Here is a 16,389-nt window from a genome sequence, read left to right on the forward strand (position 1 = left end):
GTGTCTACACAATTCTTCACCTCTCGGAGAAGATCTAGTGTCCTGGAGGGAAGGTGAGCGCGTCATGCCCAAGAGATTCCTGGCCTTGAGGCAGCTGCTAGGGGTCAGGAGTGAGGCTGGGAGCTTCTCAGAAGAGGTTGGAAGCTGTAAGGTCAATCTTTTAAAAATGTAATCGTGAAAAGAAGATGATGAAACTATCAATGACATGTACTTCGGGCTATTTTGGAAAACTGCTGAAATGCTGACATTCTGAAAAAGATGCTTTCTTGTCAAGACGTCATTCAGCAGCACTGACCGTGCACTGACACATCTTGGTTTAAAGGTCCAGAGCCTTCAGTGCACGGTAACAAGGCCTCCACTGTCCTTGGACCTCCACTGTCTGGGGCTCGTAAGAGAATCTAAAGGGGCCTCTGGCATCCGCAGTGGCATTTCCTTTAGCCCTTTGGCTTCTCAGTGAGGAGACCCCAGACCCTGCAGGGCTCCCAACCAGGGACCCAGGGCTCACCTCTAGCACGTCCGGTCGCAACCCCCCTCCTCTATACAGGAACACGTGAAGGAAAGGGACAGACCTCGGTCTCAGATAACGTGTTGGCTCTGAAGCTGATAACCAGTAAAAGACAATATAACTGAGCTTTCCTAAAATAAACCATTTATTGAAAAAAGAACCTTTTTCTTAAATTTCATTAATCAGCCTTTGCATAACAAACCTGTGGCTTGCCAACAACAACAAAAAGGTAAGGTTTCACAGTCAGTGCACTCGACAAACAAGAGTTTAACAACAAGGCCCGGGACACCTGATAATACTACAGCTGCTTTTGAACCCAGGAAGGTCAAAATCCTACACTGATGTCACGATTCTCAGTCCCACGAGAAGCAGGTGACAGGGGCGATGGTCCGTGTACAGTAGTCATGGCACTTAACATGCAGCGTCTTTACCTCCCAGACACCGTCATTCGGAAGGGCCCCGGGCCACATCAAACAAACAGGAGCAGCAGGAGAAGTGACGCTTGTCACCCGTGCAGTCTTCAGTCTTGGAAGGTTAAAAAGGCTTATACTGCTCAGCACAGTCTTTATGTAAATATTACATACAGTAGTGATTACGAGAGTTCTCCGAGCACACACTACCAGGCCGTGGACCGGTTAGCTTCATTCTTCATCTGTGCAGACCTGCGGGAGAGGCAGGAGAGAGCTGAGGCCAATCCGTGGCAGGCGTGTGGCTCACAGGCAAGCCGTGGCCGCCTCCGCGAGGACCCCGGCTGGGAGCCTGCAGGGACGGGAGGCTCCACTCGCGCACCCTGGGACGTCTGCCAACCGGCCCCTGAGAGCACTTTGCAGAATGCATCTGTACACTACCGACCAACCCAAACTGCCTCGACAAAGAACTGAGTGTGTTTTCTACCACCAATCCCTAATATCTGCGTAGCAAATCCAGTCACTTGTCCCTTACCTGCCCTCCCCGCGCTTTCCTGCACCTGCCCCCACTCCAGCAGGGGCTCCCCAGCAGCGCCCTTGCAGCGCTGCTTGGCCCAGGGTTCCATTCTCAGCATGCTTCTCCTGGAAGTACTCTCCCGGCAATGATCGTCTCCTGGATCCACATCCGAGCCCCGCTCGTCCCAGGTGTGGGCCCACGTCACCTACACATGCGTCTGGAATCCCACCCAAAGCAGACGTTCCAAACACGCCTCCACCGTTATCTACCAACGAGGACACCCCCGCCTCCCTGACCCGGCCCTCAGCCAGCTGCCTCTGCACCCTGCCAGGCCGCCGGGCTCTCTTGGGGATCCAAGCGGGGGCCTGGGAGTGGTCCTAGACCCCTCCCATCACTCGCCTTTCTCATCCCATCAGCTATTCAGTCCGTGGCCACTGCAGCCCCCAGATATCATGGCTAACTTGCCCCTGACCTCCCCTGCCCAGCCCACTAGCAGTATCAGCGCCTTTCTGAGGACTCTGCTTCTAAAACCCCAGTTAATCGTGTCATGCTTATCATCGTAGTACAACTCCTTCATGGGGCTCCCGCTCACTTCCGCAGCCTTTGACCATTTTCCACGTCCTGTGATCCACCTCTACACAGTTCAACTTTTTTACCCTTGCTAGCCTGCCGTACCCACACCTCCCTGCCTGGCCTCCCCACACCCTCTCGAACAGCGCAGACACCTCATTCCAGAGCAAGCCTCGACGGCTGAGACTGCTTGGCTGGATGAGATCGCTCTTCTCAGTGGCCCGACAGCACAGCGTATATACCCTCGGCCCAGCTCGGAGCACAACGCTTCGTCACTACTAAGCCCTGTGCTTCCAGGAGCAGAAACTATGGCTTTCACCCAGTCCCATTTCAAATTCCACGTGACAGTCCCACAGGTACCGTAAACACACCAGGACGGATCAAGCAGAGAACCTCAATGAACATTTTCTGGAAAAAAAAGATACACAAAACTCCCTGGTATAATACATTTAGCTCTTTTCCATTTCAGATACACATACAGATATTTTGTATCTAAGTTTCCAAATGTCCTTTGGTGCCAGATACAAACAGAACTCAAACATTCGAACATGAAAAAGGTACAGGGATCTGCCCAACCTTGACGAAGGAATGGTCGAGGAGCTGGCTGGCCGTCCACCTCATCCTGGGCTCACTCTCAAGGCAGTGAGAGAGGAAGTCCTTTCCTTCCGGGCTTAATCTTTCAGGGATCGGTGGCTTGTGCCCCATTCCCACTTTATACATAATCTGAAAATTGTGTTCATATTCATGCCAAGGCCTCTAAAAAAAGGGGGGGGGGAGCAGGTTTAATATTACACGGACATAAAAAAATGAAACTGCCCAATCTTTTTAGGCATCGCATGTTAATAAATACGCAGAGGCCAGCAAGGTATTACTTATAGGGCCAGTTCGTAAGTATTTTAGGCTTGCGGGCCCCATAACTTCTCCCACAGCACCTCAGTTCTCCCACTGCGGCCTGACTGACGCCACAGAAGATACATGAAGCAATGAGTGTGAGTGAGCGCCAGTAAAACCTTATTTACAAAGCCAGCTGCTCAGTACAGTCTGCCGACCCCATCTGGATGTTCTATTCGTCCGGAATTATCTAGAAGCCACCGTCTAGCAAGTAAAATATGTAATATGTAAAATGATATAAAAATGTCAACAAAAATATGAAACTCCACAGTTCTCTCCTAGGGACATCAGTATGCCACCTTGTTGAATAACGAACATTAAATCCTAATAGTGCAAAGCTCTGGTTACTTTATATCTCATAAAATGTAAGAATAAAACGCTACTTTGTTCAGCAGCCTCAAGGTAGAATACATTTTCCTACTAATAACACCTGAGAGGTTTCTGACATTTTCTGCTTTATAAATGATGCCACTACACACACTACACACACACACACACACACACACACACACACACACACACACACACATACAGGCCCCTTTAGATATCTGTATACAGTTGTTCCTTAGCAGTACTTCCATCAGAAGATACATTTTCATAATTTTCAGATGCGCAAGCACACAGCACAGTCTCGATACACGAGCATCCTCCAGCCCCATCTAGCCGTCCTTCCCTCCCGCTCCCAGGGCCGCTGGCAGCAGCTGGTCCTCCTGCCTCCCCCTGCCCTGCCCAGAACATCACATGCTTGGAGTCACACTTCCGTGTGTGGGGCTTCGGAGGAGCCACTGTCGCTGGCGGTGTGCGTTTACGGCTCTCCCACGCCGTCCTCTGGCTGGACGGCTCAGCTCATTGCCGCAGAAGCCCCATCGTCCGGATCAGCGTCTGCTCATCCGTGCACTCATGGAGGGACAGCTCAGCTGCCTCCAAGGCTGGCAACCTTGAGTGACGTTGCACTCACGCTAGTGTTCTTGGGGACAGAAGTTTCTAGTCTCCCGTTTCTTTCTGGAGCTCCTCGCTTCTCCACGTTTTTACTTGAGCTTCCAACTTTTTTTACTCACTCGCCTAAAAGTTCTCTAAGTCATTAATCTCACAAATATTTGGTTCCTAGTTTGTCACTTGTCTTCACGTTACTCTATTGACAGGTCACATCTTTCATATTTAGTCTCGTTCTCTAATTAGCAGAATGTGTGTCCATGGTATGTTCATAATAGCTAATCAAACCACAATTACAGGGGCACCTGGGTGGCTCAGAGGGCTAAGCTTCTGCCTTCGGCTCAAGTCATGATCCCAGAGTCCTGGGATCGAGCCCCGCATCGGGCTCTCTGCTCAGCAGGGAGCCTGCTTCCCCGCTCAGCAGGGAGCCTGCTTCCCCCTCTCTTTTTCTGCCTGCCTCTCTGCCTACTTGTGATCTCTGTCAAATAAATAAATAAAATCTTTAAAAAAAAAAAAAACCACAATTACAGCTCTGTTCACGTGAAGTGCCCTCCGTGGTTTCTCCTCCAAGGGAGCTCTGCTTACCTTGCCTGTCACCATCTCTATGACGACACACCCCAGACTCCAGATGTCCGCAGCACGCCCATGGCCTTCTCCTTTTGCTCGAGTGATGACCTCAGGAGCCATGTATGCTTTAAAAGTCACAGACACGGTGATAGGAATGGGTTATAGCCACAGCAGCCCGCAGTCACAGAGCCAAGCCAGAAATTCACATTGTGTGATACTCCACATAAATGAAACAACGGCTTTGTTGCAGGGAACAGAGAGGACCTTCTCTGGGTTACATAAAAGGACACATTGAAACGAACAGACATTTTTCAAATCAATTTTCTGAATGGACATTTTAGGGACTGAATTATTATCTAAAGGACAATTTTTTGAATGGCAAATCTTCAGATAAGCCGTATTCACAATAAAATAAGAAACTTAATGTGCAAAAGAAGATGTAAAATTCTACGACACTGAACAATCAAAACAAATCATCACCACGCGGACGTGTCCCTTTTTAAAGGCACAATGAAGCAGACTGGCGGGGCCGCCAGGCGTGGGTTCGGCTGCACGGCAGCACGGTCCCATGAGCTAAGACACTCAGTGACTTCTGGGTGTGCCTACCCACTCCTTTTCCTTTAAAAGTGCCAACAATGCTCTGAACTTCCTGCCTCCTCCAGAGAAACATGAACTGTCACAAGTGCTGAACAATGAAAGGGTTATGTTCTTAAAAAAACCAACCCATGCTGTTGCATTTAACATACTGCTGTGTTCTGACTAGAACTGTTTTAATAAACCCCATGTGAACAACAGAAATAGGTTTTCTGGGGAGAAACAGAGGCCTTTCCTCCCTCCTCTCACTTCAGCGGGAGAGGCGAGTGTGCGCGTCCGACGTGCTGGCAGGCGGGAGGGCTAAGTGCCCGCGCTCAGAAGCCCTCGCTCCTCCCTGGGCCGCGCCGGCCACAGAGCTGCCGGGAAACCCAGGCAGCAGGCGCACCGCAATGAGTCGCCTCGGCAAAGGCACAGCAAGCCAGTCCCCACCTGCTGTCCCCAGCGTGCTGTTCACTTCGCCCGGCATGGTCTGCGCGTTGTTCTTGAGCTTGACTGAGCACCCGAAGTCACCCAGCTTGATGAGTCCGGAGGAGGTGAGGAAGATGTTGGCACCTAACAAACAAACGGGCGCTCGTCGGGCTCGGGGACACACGGAGAGCGTTTCCAGTACACGGCGGCCCCGGTTCCCAGGAACAGGAGGCACAAACTAAGTAGCATAAAGATTTATAAGACCTGACTTCCAAAGCACAACCACAGAAAGACTGTAAGCCTTGTTCACGACCGTGAATACAAGGCAAAGACATTTTCGCATCCGTACGGCTGGTTCTGAACACACTCTAACGCGGAAAGCGCACGGAGACCCTTCTGCAGGAAGTACACGGAAGCTACAGCTGCTGCGGTGGCCGCGTCTGAAGGCCAGAGTCGCGAACACGCAAGCGGCTCCTGGGACGGGAAGCAACGTGGAGTGAGAGCGGGGCACACACAGCCGTTCTCTGCGGGCCTGGCTGCGGCCGCCCTGGGCTGACATCGCGCCGTGAGGGCGGAGATGCCCCGGAGCCCCCTTATATCTCAAAGCACTGCGCACGCGTGCCCCAGACCGTAGCTGGCATCTCGGGTCACTGCTCACGGCTCCACGGAGCTCTAGGCTATAAGATATTGTCGCCCTGACGGAACCACACATCTCTGGCACCATGTGTCCGACGGCACTGTTCTCAGAAAGCATGAGAGCCACTCGAATTAGAGAGCCCCACGGTGAGCTACATCTGATGGACAGTGCTCAGCGCCCGAGTGCTCCCAGAGGAGACGGTCCCCACCGTTGGCTGTGCGGTGCGAGCATCACGGCTCTGGAGGTAGTCCACACATGCACACTTGCCACACTGAATCGTAAAAAATACCACAAGGACACAAGTGAACGGTCTTGATTCAAGGACCCTGACGAATTCCCTTTATGGCCGTGGCTGATGACACAGGAAGGTGCCATTTTGTCATAGGGCTCAGAGACAGGGTGTCTGTGGCAGAACACCTGGAAACAGGCCATGCCAGGGCCCAATAAAGAGCCAGTCAAACAAATGCTCAGAATGATCCCAGGCAGCAGAGCGATGCGGTAGACGGGCAGGCGGGGAGGCAACAAGGCTGGTGGGTGTGGGGGACTCAGAGGGGTCCACTGGAGGGAGGACAGCCGAGCCTTACACTCAGACCAAAGCCAGTTCTGCTGTGATCCAGCTCTGCCCTGGGTCTAGTGCCTGGTTGGAAGCCAGCCAATTCTAGAGTGAACGCGTCTAGGCCGGCCTCGGACTGTGTGACAGAGTTGAACCCTACCGTCTAGGGCTCATCAGAAACAAACAATTTGTCACTTTAATTATCCCCTGTTTCCTAAAATACAAAGGTCAGGACAAATGCCAGAGGGACAGCTGTGAGACGAGCATGACTATCCCTCTCATGCCAGAGAGAAAAGTACTTCAGACCTCACATGGAAATACATCAGAGTCTTAACCCGGAGACAAGGGTGCTCCGATCAGACGGCTTAGTAAATCTATGGTTGGCTAAATCAGCCTACAGGAAGAGCAAATTTCCTTCTTGAGAAACAGACCTCGCTGAAAACAGTGTTATGCAGAAAGACAGAGTCATCTGCTCATGGATGGGGACCTGTGTCCTACACGGCCTGTCCACACTGGGTTCTTTATGGAAGCACATTCACAGTAACAGTACTTCTTTGTAGAGAAATGACATGTGGGAGTGGGATCGAGTGTCCTGGCAGCACCTACTCTGTAGGGAGGCACACAGTCCGGGCTCCACGGCAGCCAGGTGAGGGGAGGATTACCTTTGATGTCACGGTGAACTATGCCGTGCTCATGGAGGACATTGATGGCGACGGTGATCTGCTTTGAATACAGCCTGATGACATGTTCCTGAAGCCCCAGCCTGGACACCTCTTCTAACGTCCCCTCGTCACAGTACTCCATGAAGATGTACATTTCTTCCTGCGGGAGAAAGAAGACGCAGCCTGTGTTCACACGTACACCAAAGGGAAGAGTTTGGACAATGTCACCGGTCACGCCCCAAAGGAATCTTTCTAATGGTACACTACGCTCATCATCCTCAACACTGAACTTGTCTCGTAACGGTCATTCCTCACTCCTGCACAGAGGTGTCTGCCTGCCTCCTGTCTGGAATTATACAGCTGGTCGGGATAAGAGTGTCTTCTCCAAATCATAGGTGGTAAATTTTCTATAATCCTCTAAAATTAAGTCTGCTATATAATCTCAGACAGGGACCAACAGGGCTGTCCCTACCAATGTATTATTAAGTACTGAAACACATCCTTTTCAGGTACGAAATTTATTTGTGAAAACATTTAAATCGCCACTATTCAACTTCCCCTGGAAGTTCAGACTCCACCGAGATGCTCCAAGTTATCCTCTTTCCCCTCCAAGGATTTACTTCTAAACACAAGGGGGGAATCGAATTTGAAGTTTTAACTTCCTCATTTCACAACAGTTCCTTAGTACACATAAAAGAAAAATCAGCATGATCAGTGAAAAATGGGGGGAAAAAAGTAACACGCTGCGTAAGGGGCATTTTAGGAGAATCTTCTCATCGGCAGGATGGGTTTCAGTGCTTTATAATGTCGGGTTAACGACTACAGTCTACAACTTACATTTTAGGAAGAACTCCTCTAGTTTCAGAGAGAAGGCAGAAATGATGTAACTCATGGAGATTTCCTGATAATTAGGCAAAGTTACTGTGCTCTGAAATGAGAAGACCTGCGATGTAGAACAGGACTCCGACTGTGCCCTTACTGATTGCTCACACAAAACCGTGTCATCAAAGTTGGCTTACTCTATGAAGCTCCACACCAAAATACCGAACCAGGTTGGGGTGTTTGATGCCCTCAAAGATTTTCAATTCGTCTGCAGTTTCCTTGATAGTTTTATGGTCATTCGGTTGAAATCGAATCTGTAAAGAGAAAACTGTTGATCAGCGTTGGTCCCATCACAAACCAGAAACAAGGGGGTCTGACATCTGTGTCATCTGGATCCACGGGACTATGGTCAGTGTGCCTGTAACCTGACTTCAAGTCTTTCTTTGCCTTGTCCTTCCACGTGAATGAAACATGCCTGCTTTAGAATATTTGGTGAGAGAACAGCTAACGGGATCATTTTCGTAATCCGAAAACTGAATTCACAAAAACATTAAGCTTTCAGTAAGTGAGCAGAAGCATATACGTTCTGGAAGACAGAAAGCTGTGAGATGATTGTGCCCTTAAGTTTATAAAGGGGCCCTTAAGTTTATAAAGGGGCACCTATACCCCAATGTTTATAGCAGCGATGTCCATAAAAGCCAAGCTATGGGAAGAGCCCAGATGTCCTTTGACTTGATGAATAGATAAAGAAGACGTGATGTATACACACACACGCACGCGTGCGCACACACACATGCAATGGAATATTACACAGCCATCAGAAAATGTAATCTTGCCAGTTGCAACAAATGTGGATGGAAACAGAAGGTATTTATGCCAAGTGAAATAAGTCAGCCAGAGAAAGACAATTATATGATCTCACCCATATGTGGAATTTAAGAAACAAAACAGAAGCATAGGGGAAGAGAGGAAACAATAAAACAAGACAAAATGAGTGAAGGAAACAGCCCATAAGAGAGTCTTAATCACAGGAAACAAACTGAGGGTTGCTGGAGGGGAGGAGAGTGGGTGGAGGGGAGGAGAGTGGGTGGATGGGGTGACTTGGTGACGGGCATGAAGGAGAGCATGTGATATAATGAGCACTGGGTGTTATAGAAGACTGATGAGTCACTGACCTCTATCTCTCAAACTAATAATGCATTATATGTTAATTAATTGAATTTAAATTAGAAAAGAAAAGTTTATGACTGGGGTGCCTGGGTGGCTCAGCCGGTTAAGCGTCTGCCTTCGACTCAGGTCACGATCCCAGGGTCGTGGAATCGAGACGGGTGTCGGGCTCCCTGCTCAGTGGGTAGTCTGTTTCTCCCTCTCTCTCTCTTCCCCTAATTGTGCTCCCTCTCTCTCAAATAAATAAATAAAATCTTTTTTTAAAAAGATGTATTTATTTGAGAGAGAGAGTACACACACAAGCAGGGGTGGGTGGGGAGGGGTAGAAGGAAAGGGAGATGCAGGCTCCCCACTGAGCAGGGAGCCTGATCAGGATGTGATCTCCAGACCCTAGGATCATGACCTGAGTTGAACACAGATGCTTAACCTACTGAGCCACCCAGGTGCCCTAAATAAAACTTTTAAAATAGAAGAAGAAGAAGAAGAAGAGGAAGAAGAAGTTGACAGCCCAGCAGGAGCAAGGTAGTAGAGGCAGAGTGGGCGAGTGTCTCTCCATGCACGGAAGACAAGAAACACCGCAGGAGCTCAGAGAGAGAGGGCCATGGTGGCTCAGGCCTCTTGCCCCACAGGGTCCTCTGCGCTGAGGCCCAGAGGGTCTCCTCAACAGTACTTGTCTCCCTGATGGGCCTCCTCAGGTTTCCCCTGCTCGCCCCCATCCTCCCTCCAGCTGTTGTGACGCTACTCATTTCTTTTCTTTTCTTTTTTTTTTTTAAGATTTTATTTATCTGACAGACAGAGATCACAAGTAGGCAGAGAGGCAGGCAGAGAGAGAGCAGGAAGCAGGGTCTCCGTGAAGCAGAGAGCCCGATGCGGGGCTCGACTCCAGGACCCTGGGACCATGACCTGAGCTGAAGGCAGAGGCTTTAACCCACGGAGCCACCCAGGCGCCCCAAGAGATACTACTCATTTCTGAAGCTGATCACAAACAGTATCTTCTCCCCAGCTCCTTGCTAAGATGCTGTTACCAGGGTCCTCTCGGCCTTCAGCTAACTCTGCTCGCCTCGCTCTGTGTGGCACTTGGCACAGCTGTGCGGCGGCAGAATTACCTGTGCCCCTGGTCCGAGCATCCTCACTGGCGCCTTCCTGGAGTCAGACTGCCGGCTACTCTGGCATCTCAGGGCATCCGCCTCACGACTCAACACAGAGACACCAGGCTGGCTCTAGGCGCCAACCAAGCTTCTTCCCCAAATCTCTGCCACACCAAAAGGCCCCCACAAGGCCAGATCGCTCACCTCCTTCATAGCCATCAGCTCGCCGGTGTCGACACTGATGCAGGTGTAGACCTTCCCGTACTGCCCCTCCCCTGTGAACGGAACACACACACTGCTCTCAGTCACCAAAGCGAGGCCATTTTAAGTCACTCGGATGTACGATAACCTTCCCCAGGTCTGGATCTCTATTTCCATGACCTACAATCGTCCACTACTGCAAGACCCAAAATGTTTCTGAGTGTTCCCCAATGACTGAAGGCAATCTCTGGGCTGTGCCTTACCTGTAAAAATCTAGAGTAGAAGCGACTTTGGCAAACCCTGGAAGGGGCATGAAGGTGCACACTTCTGCGCCTTCCGGCCCTCAGTGAGGTCAGGGCTGGGGGTCAGGAGGAAGCCCGGCCACAGCTAACCACACCTCATCGCTGCACGGCCAGGGATGTGTGGGAATGGATCTAACACATCTTTGGGGACATTCAGGGGATATATGGCTAAGACGGGTAACAAGAATTGATAAAATTTATAAAGCACTAGATTTTTTCAGTATTTTCTGCCCTAACAGCTCTACAGACCCTTGAGGGTTTCTGGGGGCTCCCAGAGTCCTCTTGTTACAACTGTGTTGGCCTCTTCAGACCTAAACACCCCCCCACCCCGGAGAGATGCACTGAAAAGCTGGGAGGGTCTGAAACATGGTCAGGCTCCTTCTGTCACACGATCCTCGGGTGGTTATTTCGCAAGAGGCACTTGGCCAGGAAATCATTAACGGGCGGTGTTTTAGGAAAGACCGTCTCCATTTGTACCCGGTCTCTCTTCAAAATGTGCTGGAAGGAATAAGGCTGTAAGAACATCAATGGGAGCTAACGGGTAAAATTTACGTAGTTCTCCACTGGCAACTTCTGGAGTTATCAAGCAAAACGATTCAATTTAATGAACCATTTAAAAAAATCTTTACAAAATCTCCTCTTGTACTGCTCTTAGAACACATTTTACAGACACATTATTTACACAAACTAAAGAACAGAACCTCTGCAAAAGACATGCCATGTCACAAGAGAAAAGGTTTAGCCTAAAGACGTGTAACTACTGCCATTTTCAATCGAGGTTCCTCAATTTCCTTACCAATTTTGTTTCCTCTTTGCCACTTGAAGGTCACCTTCCTCAAGCCTACGTGCATGACGTTATCGTAAGATTTAGGGGTGTCACAAACTTGACCAATGATATTCTTTCTCCTCATCTCTCGATACCTCTTTTCTTCAAACAATCGGACTGACTTCTGGATAGCTTCTATGGGTCCTTGTTTGGAAGCACTGTCTGGAGGGAGAATCACAAACTCAGTAGTTCCAGTCACCAGCAGTGAGTCAAAGGCCCTCAAATAACAACAGGAACGGAGCAACACAAGTGAGCACTCAGCACGGCAAGGCCGAGCATCCTTAGGTCAGATACCCAGCAGGTGCGTTCGAGTCCATTCCAACTGCATAGCTGCAGAGGATGCGACGCCACACACACACACACACACACACACACACACACACGCACACACACACAAAATCCAGGCTAGTTGGTTAGAGCCAATGACTTCCTTCCCCCAGACGGCTGCTTAGACAGACACCGCAGGGACCTCCCATTTGCCTCCAGGCTATTCTGTCTCTAATACACTCTTTTTTTTTTTTTAATATTTTTTTTATTTTTAATTTATTTGACAAACAGAGATCACAAGTACACAGAGAGTCAGGCAGAGAGAGAGACAGAGAGGAGGAAGCAGGCTCCCCACCGAGCAGAGAGCCCGACTCGGGACTCAATCCCAGGACCCTGAGATCACAACCGAAGCCGAAGGCAGAGGCCCAACCCACTAAGCCACCCAGGCGCCCTCCAATATACTCTTGTTAGCCAGAATTGTCTTACTAACAGGGACAATCTGACCATGCCCCTTTCCCACTTAAATTATTTCACGGTTCTCAATAACCCATTTACCAAAAATCTAAGCCCTGCCTATGGGACTCATGGCCCTGCAGACTTTGGACCCGGTTTATCTTTCCCAGTTCATACTGTTCTGCTCTTCTCCTATCGCAGGCCCCAGAAGAACCAAATGGAAAAGACTCGTACAGAACACCCTGAGCCGTTTCTCACTTGGAGCTTGTGTTCACACCTTCCTGGCCAAGATGCTGTCTTCCCACACTGTGCCTGGGGAGTACATCTCACGCGTCACAGCGCCGCTGAAATGCCACACCTTTCCTCAAAAGCCATCTCTGATGAGAAGGGAATTCAGTTGTCCCTTTCTGGAAAGAGTTCAGAGCAAAGCCTCTGCAGAATGCCCAGGGAAAATCCTTACTTCGCCATTTTCCAGGTGTTTGACAATGGGCAAGTGACCTGACTTCTCCATGTATCAAATTCCTACTCTGTGGAATGAGGGCAGTATCTCTGGCACAAGCACTACTGTAAGCGTTCCGTGACACCCCACACATAAAGCACTAAACACCGTGGCCGGGACACAGCAATACTCAGCAAGGTTTCGCTACTGTTACTACTATTTCTTACCTTCTCAGGCTCCACATCTCTAGAAAATAAGTCTCCGATTTATTTTATCATGACTTACAGTGAGAAATAACTTTTACATACACAGAGATCTAAACAAGAGTTTCATGAAACAACATTGCTCTTACACATGTGATTGAGACTCTGTCCTATTTTCTTTAATGCAGACTTTACAACCCATCGATAGGTCACACCTGTCCTGTGAGCAGCACTGCCTCAGACATGTCCCAATGACATACTCCTCATTCTGTATCCTCCCTATCTAAGAGCCTGAATTTTCTGGCCAACAAAGAGATCATGGAGGAAGAGGATGGCTGGTAGGTTAATTTGAGAAGAGAAATTTCCCAAGATTCATAATGTTCTAATTGTAATTGTAATTTCCTACCACAACCACTTCTTAAAAACATGAATCGCTCTTTTCTTTACCTCAGTATAGAACGCATCAGGTCTCCTGGGCACAACAAGACTTCACAGCTATGAGCCCATGCACTCCACTGTCAAGTATTTCTGGGAGGGGCTTTTTAAAAAATTTTTAAATAGTAAAAATTTTTCAAGATTTCTCCACCTTTGTTAATGTGAACTGTAACTATCCTGAGAGTTCCCAAGCTCTCTTGACCACAAGTATTTGTTTTGAAAATTATCACAAAGACCTGGCACGCAGGGGAACTACTGGCAACATGGGAGCCACTGGAGAACTCTCCTACCTGTCACCCAGGCTCCAGCACATGGATCTCCGAGCCCTTAACCCTCCATACACACCTCACCTGCCCCAGACCTGGCAGTCATTTCTTGACGTCCTTCCTTTTTTGAACATCCCACCTTAGTCTGGTATCTGACACCACATGACTGAGTGATACGCTAACCCATCTCCCTACCTCCTCCCCACTCAGGGCTAGCAGCTTCCTCCACCCCGGGGTCTTCCCAGCTCCTCCTTCCCACTCCCTGAACACACAAGGTGCTCAAGAGGCTGCAGAGCTGGCCACCAACTCTGGGAGAGGCCTTAAACACTTAGCCGTCACTGAAGACTGGCCATGGTGCGTCTTCCCCCAGCCCCTTCAAGTTCACCTCCATTTACAGCTACACAGTCGCTGGGCCTCCCTCCAGATGTGTTTTTAGTCTATACTTTTCCTCCAGGCTTGATGCAGACCAGTTTCTCCTTCAAGAGTCAGCTCAAGCCTCACCCCTCCGTGACATGCCCCGACTATTCCCCACTTTGATGGACAACATACTTCCAAGGGGTGACAGTTGGTAAGAGCACAGACTTGGAGACAGAGGCAGTGTGTGCTGGGTCCCAGCTCTGGCCGGATATCTGTCAGTTACCACCTTTGCCAAACTACGTTGCTTCTCAAAAACGTTACCATACAGCATTAAGGCATGACTACTGCTTCATTTCACAAGTATTAATTATATTCCCCCCATGCACAAAGAACTATGCTAAGAGCCCACCCAGGGTGACATATGGGTTAACCACCACGACTGTCTGAAGAATACAAAGATGAATAAAACATGTTCTGATCCAAAGGAGCTTATAATTTATTAAAAGAAATAGGAAATAGTTACAAACACAGTACACACAGGAAGTAATGTCACACATATAAAAGAGATCAGAAAATGTTAACATAGAAGGACTAATAATTCAAAATCTAAAGCATATTTTAACTGAAATTTCTCACTTTATCCTTAAGCATTTTAAGTTCAACATTCTCTCCCTTACCCTTCGACTGGCTGATAAGTGTCCGAAGTTCCCAGCTTCTTCGAGCTGACCCACCTGAATCACCTTTTGGATAAGCTGGTTCTGCAAGATGGATGTTTTTCACACAAATTAACATTTATGGAATCTTATGTAATCGAGAACAAGACTGAAATGGTGCACGGCGATGATTAGCTACCATCAACCTGTCCTTTCTGGTAATTAATTTCTATTTGATGTGAGTGTGAGAAGCTGTCTTAACAATCACTTCTAGGAAACTATACCAAAGTAAGAAGTTGTCGGTGGCATTACATGATTTTAGCCACATTAAACTTTCTACAAATAACAAGACATCAGAAAACAGAGCAGAAATCAGATGCTCTGGGGACCCCACTCAAAAGGCCCGGCATTATAATAAAGCCCCAGTGTATCACTAATGAACCTACTGAAGGTTTGTATTTTTGAAGAAAATAAGAGTGCTTGGCAATTAAAGTATCAGAAATAATTTTTTTTTTTTAAAATGCCACACAAGTAGACCTAGAAAATGCAAGTACAGTTAAAAAGGCATTTATAGTAAAACGCCAACATGTTGAACATCAAACGTTCTCTGGGAACTCTGTCACCTCTTTCTCACTCTTCCTTTCTTTCTAAGGCATAACCGATGGAAAGTGGTAAACTGAGGCAGAGGATTCAGCGGGTCGAGACCGGAGTCTGTAGCTCACTACTCACCCTCACGCTCCTCGGTGGGGCTTGAGTGGCGGCTCAGGGACCGAAACTGTAACTCAGCGGCTATGGAAGCCAACCGGTCGTTCTCGGGGACGCTGGAACCCCTGTTTAGGGATTTTTAAAAATTGAGCTGTCAATTCAATGGAACTCAAAAGGAAAGACCTGAGATTCTTCTAGAGGGGTCATTCTCAGCTAGGGGCAATGCTGCCCACTAGGGACACCTGGCATCTAGTGAGCACAGGACAATGGGAAGGGCAGCCCCACATACAGAATTATACTCCCACAGTGAACGCGCTGCTACTGAGAAACCCTTCTCTGGAGCTGACAGGACAGTCAGATTTTTATCCCCTGCTGCTGACAAACGAGAACCTGACTGAGTAACGCTCTGTTTTAAGTTAAAAACAACAAAAGTACAAACAAGATTTATAGTCAGGCGCTACTGGCATATGTGGAAAGCTCCATGTTTAAGCCCAGGATGGATCAAAATTATTAGCCAAATAGGGCTAATACTTACAATTCTGATCATACTATGGATTTATGTACTTAATTCTATTTACAGTGCTAAAATTATTACATGATTCAAAAGATTACAAATCTCTTCACAGGAAAATGCAAGAGCACCCCTCATGATTTTTCAAGCGGTCGCCAAGCAAAGGTGCAGAAGAGCAGGAAGCTTAGCATGTAAAAAGCAAAGTTAATTTGCTGCTTTTCCAGAATAAAGTTAAGAGTGTTTAGAAATCCAGAATGAATCCGTAAAGAGTAAAACCCAGAATTAAATGAGGGAAGTGTTAAAATTATAGTTCAAGTAAACCAAGATAAGTATGGCCTGAGTTTGGTAACAAGTTTCGTGTGTACTGTGTGTATAAGTCATATTATGAAGTATGGTAGCATTTATGCTCTTTTCCACCAGGTGCTAAATAGATTTAAGACGACAGGGTTC

At 48.3% G+C, this 16,389-nt stretch overlaps 1 protein-coding gene across 1 annotated transcript in view; it reads right to left on the reverse strand.

The window, feature by feature from the left end:
- Positions 1-627: 627 nt before the first annotated feature.
- Positions 628-16,389, reverse strand: part of LOC111158665 (mitogen-activated protein kinase kinase kinase 4) — a 113,138-nt gene continuing 97,376 nt past the window's right edge. The window contains exons 18-27 of the mRNA XM_022520858.1: positions 15,453-15,553; positions 14,748-14,828; positions 11,621-11,812; positions 10,526-10,596; positions 8,264-8,380; positions 7,245-7,404; positions 5,414-5,536; positions 4,409-4,515; positions 2,576-2,755; positions 628-1,167 (exon numbers count right to left, since the gene is read on the reverse strand). Coding sequence (XP_022376566.1) covers positions 1,147-1,167; positions 2,576-2,755; positions 4,409-4,515; positions 5,414-5,536; positions 7,245-7,404; positions 8,264-8,380; positions 10,526-10,596; positions 11,621-11,812; positions 14,748-14,828; positions 15,453-15,553 — 1,153 coding nt within the window. The 3' untranslated portion in view covers positions 628-1,146. The remainder of the gene's footprint in view (positions 1,168-2,575; positions 2,756-4,408; positions 4,516-5,413; positions 5,537-7,244; positions 7,405-8,263; positions 8,381-10,525; positions 10,597-11,620; positions 11,813-14,747; positions 14,829-15,452; positions 15,554-16,389) is intronic.

The sequence above is a fragment of the Enhydra lutris genome, unplaced genomic scaffold (assembly GCF_002288905.1).
Source record: "Enhydra lutris kenyoni isolate GAN:26980312 unplaced genomic scaffold, ASM228890v2 scaffoldscaffold62, whole genome shotgun sequence".
Classification (NCBI taxonomy): domain Eukaryota; kingdom Metazoa; phylum Chordata; class Mammalia; order Carnivora; family Mustelidae; genus Enhydra; species Enhydra lutris.